General features: G+C 54.5%; 1 protein-coding gene across 1 annotated transcript; it reads right to left on the reverse strand.

Moving 5' to 3' along the window:
* Positions 1–3,509: 3,509 nt before the first annotated feature.
* On the reverse strand, positions 3,510–4,146 carry LOC104135944 (heparan sulfate glucosamine 3-O-sulfotransferase 4; the record flags this gene model as incomplete). The annotated part of the gene is made up of 1 exon (XM_009649643.1): positions 3,510–4,146. A coding segment is annotated over one exon (637 nt), but the record flags the coding sequence as incomplete, so codon positions are not given.
* Positions 4,147–6,183: the final 2,037 nt, after the last annotated feature.

Genomic DNA, 6,183 nt, shown 5'->3' on the forward strand with positions numbered 1-6,183 from the left:
TGGCTGCTACAGTGTTTTATTTAGTGCTGTGGGTTCAAGTGCTCAGTTCAGGATTTTTCATATTGTTCAGGTACAGAGTGACACCGACAGAGACGCGCTTGGAGGAGGCAACAGCACAGCAGTTTGGTTTCAGGAAAGACTAATACTCCATTTCCAGTCGCTGAGCCATAAAGTACCAGCTTTTCCAGAACAATGAATCACCCAGTCTGTGTATAAAATTAAATATAATTTATGCTTTGCTAATTGAAATCAAATACAAAATTCAATTTCCTGTGTATTCTAATGCTGACATTTGAATAGTTTAAAAAAAAAAAGTGTTATTAACCTGACTGCCTCTTGTTTGGCAGGCCACGCTCTGGCCAGAGGGAAAATAATTCCCCTGCCAAGCCCCTGCGTTAGCACCACAGACACAGGGTGCATTTCAGGAAAACAGAAAGCAGAATAACAACCCCCCTTCCCCAACCCTCCACCCCATGCCGCCCATGCCCCCAGGGTGGCTGGTGTCTCTCCTCTAAAAAAAGCAGCCGCTCAGGGCCGGGGGGAGCGGGGCCGTTTCCCCATGCTGGGCGCTCGGTGGCTCCTCCCGAGCTGGAGGTTGCAGCTGATATAAAAAATAAACCTCTGAATATATGGCAGAAAGAATGGGACCCAGGGGAGGGGCAGGCCCAGCACCTCCTGCGGCCGGCCCTGCTTCTGTAAACCATGGGGTGGCCCCTCCTGGGGAGTCTGGGGGGCCAGACCCTCTGGGAACTCTGCAGGTGCCCTGGGGGAGGCCTGCGGGTGCCCTGGGGGTGTCCTGCTCCAGGGCCTTGTTCTAGCTGCAGGACCAAGCCCCAGGTGCAGCTCTGCTTTGTCCCAGTGCAGGGCAGATGCTTCTGCCTGGCCCAGCCGCATGCTGGGACTCCCCTAATAGGGTGCTTTGTTGGGTTGTAGGTCCTCAAAGATGCATCTTCAGCTCTCCTGTCCCTCTAGCAGTGGGCACGATGAGAAGAGTGATGGTGGCTTGATGGCAGTGGGGGACCTCTCTTTCCAGGAGAAGCCGGACCAAGCTGCCCAGGGAGACCCGGGGCAGCGCTCGGACCAGACCAGATCAAGGCTGAGGTGTGCAGGCAGACCTGCTGGGAGGGGATGGGTGTTCTCAGGGGCTCTTTCAAGGTCAAGGAGACCTTGCTCAGGGAAAAACTACTCCTGGTTGAGCTGTGGGTGGGGACTGAGGGAGTCCAAGCTTTGGCCATGGAGGCAATACATAGTGACACGTTGACACAACCGCAGTCACACACAGCCACCAGGTCCTGGTGATGCCATGAGCTGGGACTGTGTCCCCCTGCAGCCAAGCCCCTCTAGCAGGAGCAAGGGGGCCAGTCCCGCCATCTCCACTGGCAGGCTCTGCTTGGCACCTTCAGGGCCAGCCCGCCGTGGCGCTGGGAACAGGGAGAAAATCCTGGATATCCCTTCGGTGAGGAGCCTGGACACTGGGCCTTGGTGAACCCCTCGTCCTCCAGCTGAATCCATCGAGCAGCTCGCACCACATTGTGTAACAACCGTTTTCACGTAGTAGCTGATCTGACATTTTAATAACGTGGGAAACACTGCAAAATTATTCCTATTACATACTTCCAATTTTCATGTAATAATTTTGGGATTTGTGGGTCTGTGAAAAACTGTGTCATGTCAGGAGTTGTTTTTAAATCTGATCAGGCTAATACGAACTGACGTGATGTTAGCGGGGACCTCGCGGTGCCCCCTCCAGCGTGTACAGCCCACAGTGTAAATTTTCCAAATGGCTTCAGCTCTTTCTTCATCCAATCCAAGGCACCAGCACCACTTCAGGGTGTAACGAACCACAGGACAGGTCACGAAACCCAAGGCAGGTTCAGCTTGTTACCCAATGTAACAGCGTTGTCATCTGCTTAGCTGGCTCAGTAGCGCCTTCTTGCCACCTTAATCAAAACTGAGTCCCGGTCCTCCCACAGTGCTTCTGCGCTGCATCTCTGCTGCGTTCCAACAGCAGGGGAGCCGGCACCCGAGCAGGGATGGGGGACTCACACACTGGGAGGCATCCTTACCACTCGCTAAAGCGAAGTGGCCAGCAATATTTGAATGCCCTTAGCAATCACCCATGCAAAGGGAACATTTCAGTGATGGTGGCTCTGCATTTTCCCTTTTGCTCCCTCTCCTACTGTTTTTCTCTCAGTGATGGAGACAGAAACGGTGGAGCTGTGTCAAAGTGCTGCTGTCCCGCTGCCCGCTGGTTCCAGCATGCAGCTCTCGTCACTCTGCTGCAGGGTCCAGTTGGGGTATGGGTTCATTCTACAGTTTCTATCAGGATTTGCAAATTTGGTTGACTTGGCCATTTCCACTAGCAGGTGCACATTTGTCTGCGCAGAGCAGTGCTCACCCCGGGAATTAATTGCTTTTTTGTAATTCTGCAGTAAAGATGGAAGGCTGCTTCCCCATTTTGCAAACCCAGCTGTCAGCAGCAGGCAGCAGAGATCTCATTTTCACGGTGCAAATGAAGGGCAATGCCAGGGGTCCTGGGGGTCAGCCCAGCCAGACCCTAGGCTGGGGGCCTCCCCACAGCCTCTGCCCTGCGGTCACCCCCTCGCTTCCCACCAGGAACGCCCCGCTCCAAACCGTGGAGCAGGGCACGGCGTGGCCTTGCTGGGAGGCGCTGCATGGGCACACACGGCTCTGCACCGCGCCTTGGCAGCCTGGCCGAGCGGCGAGAGCCCGGCTTGCTCCGAGTGGGTGCCCGGGAACGGTCCTCAATACAGCTTCCAGGAGGAGCAGATCTGATCTCAGCGAGCATCCCAGCGAAGCAGCAACGACTCTCTTCCAACAGTGGCCTTATACCCAGCCATCGGAGGAGAATCGGGCCCAGGTGTTTTGTGGCACTTGGTAAATACAAGCATTAGTGCAACAAGTAATTCAAACATCTGGTGCAAATGAAGCTTCTGTACATAGTTCCTTTGCAGCATAACTGGCTTTATTCCTCCCACACACAAACACCGGTGTGCATGTGAACACACGTGTCCTGAATCTACCAGATCTGATGCTGCTGTTTGGGCAAAACTAAAAGCCAGGACAGGAGAAATCAAATCTACGGGTTTGTCCCAGTGCTGCTGGGTTTTGTGAGCCACCATCCCGCTCAGCTAGCCATGGCAGGAGGTGCTGGTCCTGCCTGCCTGGCTGCCAGGTGGACATCCGCAGCAAAGTGTTGACACAAAGCACCCCATCGCCCCGAGGAGCCCCGCTCCCTCCACCTCCTCCTCCTCCGCCTCCCACCCACCCCTGATCCCTCAGTGTCACGGGGGGAGACCCCAGTGCCACCGGAGGTGATGTGTCACTAAGGATGGAGAGTGGGAAACGCAGGGTGGCTTTGGCTGCAACCCTGACAGCGCAAGGGTCTCGCGCTCACAAGGCTGAGCCTCCAGCCCCCAGTGAGTTTTGGGTCTCTAATGAGGATTCGCATCTCAAAAGGAAAAAGCTTTTTTCCTGATTTCATAGTCCTACTTATCACTTTCTTCCTGCTCCCACTGGAAATCCTGGCCCGTCATTTGGTAAAACATGACATTGAAGGGTTTGTAAAACTTCCGCAGTCTGTGGATGACGTCTGGGTCTATTTTGGGGTGAGTTCGACCCTTGGACTTGCCCAAGCACCGGGGAGCACTACTGTCCTCTGGCTTCTTTAGACAGGGGAACCCCTTGGTTTTATTAAAATAAAAATGTTTCTCTGTCACAATCCTCTTGAGGCCTAAGAAGTCCTGGACCTTGTCCATCTCCCCGGCTGGGTCAGTGATGAGCCTCTCGCCACTGACAAAAAGGATTTGGGAGAGGGGGAAGTACTGGAGCCAGTTCTCCAAGTGCAGGGCGTAGATCCCAATGCGGATCGCGCTCCAGGAGGCATCGATCAGCCCCAGGGTCCGGTTCTTGAAGGCCAGCACCTCAAAGGTGGGGATCTCTGGCTTCTTGGAGAGCGTCTGTGTGTAGTCCGAGATGGCCCGGGTGACCGGGTTCCTCACCACCACGATCAGCTTTGTGTCCTTGGCCATGCAGTGAATGCGCCTGGGGGCCTCGTTGGTCACAAAGTAGCTGGGGGTCTTCTCCATGGTGATCTGGCCATCCAGCGTCTTGGGCATCACGTTCCTGCGCAGAAGCAGAGGAGGAGTGGTTAGCAAGGGGCCAGGCACAGCCAGGCGCCTGGGCGTCCCTCCTGCCCCATGCAGATGGACGTTCAGAAGGAGGCAGGCTGCCACACCTGCGGGCCCCAGGGCCCGAAGCACTCCTGGCTTTGTTCCTTCTCGGACCCTGGAGATGGTGGACACCTCGATGTCTGAAATCAGCCCTAGTAATGCATTATACAGTCAGTTTGCCATCGGCATACATAGACAAAAGTTAATTGACAATAAACCTGTACAATACCTGTCTGTTCAGCAAGCCATCTGCTTCCATTTGCTCAATTAAGCCCATTCACTTCAGAGCCTTGTACCAGAGTGGTGCAGTTAGGATTACACAGGACCTTTTTGTTATGATGACATGCTTTTAAATGTCTCAGCTAATAAAACTTAATACAGAATAAGATCCCTTGCTTCTAGTACAATAATTAAATTTATTTACTATCTTGTGTGTGAGAAAGAATGACTTTTCTTTTATCTCTAATTCACATGCTCTGTCAATAATTAATTGCTGCTGGGTTTTGAGCTTCCTGTGCAAGCACTTTTATTAGCCAAAAGGAATTTGCCTACTGGATAAATTAGCATGTAGCAAGACTTTCCTGGATAGCATATTACCATATTGTAAAATGAAACTGCAACGAGATAGCATTTATATCTAAGAAAATGAAGAGGTAAATGCTTGTCCCAGCTGCCCCCAGTTACAGATTATCATAGTGAGCCAGAAGGTGGGAAACGTTGTCCCCTGCAAGAGCACTGCAGCCTCTTCCGCACCGCCTCGGCCACCGGGTGCTGGGGATGCAGAGCCCTGAGCACGCCCCAGCTCCCGCTCCTGCCTGCACCGCGGCTGTGGGCAGCCCCAGCCCTGCCGCCAGCACCCGTGTCTCCTCTGCAGCAGGGGTACCCAGGTGGGAAACTGCCTGGATCTCCGAAGCCCTGGAACGCCCCGTCCCGCCTCGCCAGCTGTGACCCATGCGGCGCGGAGGGAGTACCCCCAGCCCCGCCGCCCTCCCTAGCGCCTCTGCACGGCCCAGGCGAGGCGAGGACACGCTGGGCGATGCAGAGCCACCTCTGCTCCTGTGCAAGGCTTTGCACGCCCACAGTGCGCTTCAAAGGTTTTACAGGCACAGTGTTGATGTGTGTTTTAACAATATTTTTTATCTTAAGCCTCTCAAACCCTCCTGCCCAGGTGCACCTACGCAAAGCGCACTTTGTTTAACCTGTTGTTGGCTAATTTGCCCCGAAGGTGCGGTGAAGGATGGTGCTGCTGCCTGAGGGGCAGGAGGAGGAGCAGTGTCACTGCCCCGGGGAAGCACTTGTGGCACTGGCCAGGTCTCCTGCAGCAGACGCGGAGGATGGGGGTGCTCAGGGTCCTGCAGGATTATCCCTTCACATTGCAACTATTTTTAGTACAAACATATGGTGAGGAAACAATGTGAATAGGCTGGAAATGGTTCTGTAAGAGCACCTTGGGCACTGGCGGCCGCAGCGATGCTGACGTCAAACCACCGAGCCCCGGGAAAGAGCCATTTCAGGAATTAGGCAGCTGAAGCCTGCAAGCAGAAGTGGCTGTCAGGCAAGACCCAGCTAGATCTGCCTGTCAGTGTTGCCTCATATTTGTGACTGCTAAATGCATCGGCTTGCTTTAAACCTCCCTGTAATTTGTGTGTTTAGTGCTGGTGCAATCCATCCGATGGGGCTTGTTTTGCCGCGGCACTGCCGGGGTTGGTGCCCGGTCTCCTGTCAAGGCAAGAGTGAAGGCAGACTTGGTGCTGCCCATGTCTTCAACGTCACTGGGTGAAGAGGCCAGCGGGGTCCTGTGGCTCCCTCTCTCCTGCAGCCAGCATCGTTCCTGTTGAAAAATCTCCAGGTGAGCCCTGGCAACGGGGATTTGTAGAGGAGTGGGGCTGTAGGACCCCAGCTCACCCATTGCAGGGCCAGCACACCAGTGGCCGTGCCCTGCCGGGGAGCTCAGCCCTCCGGTGTCATGTCCCACCGGAGCTGCCCTCCC

The sequence above is a fragment of the Egretta garzetta genome, unplaced genomic scaffold (genome assembly GCF_000687185.1).
Source record: "Egretta garzetta isolate BGI_Z169 unplaced genomic scaffold, ASM68718v1 scaffold572, whole genome shotgun sequence".
NCBI lineage: Eukaryota > Metazoa > Chordata > Aves > Pelecaniformes > Ardeidae > Egretta > Egretta garzetta.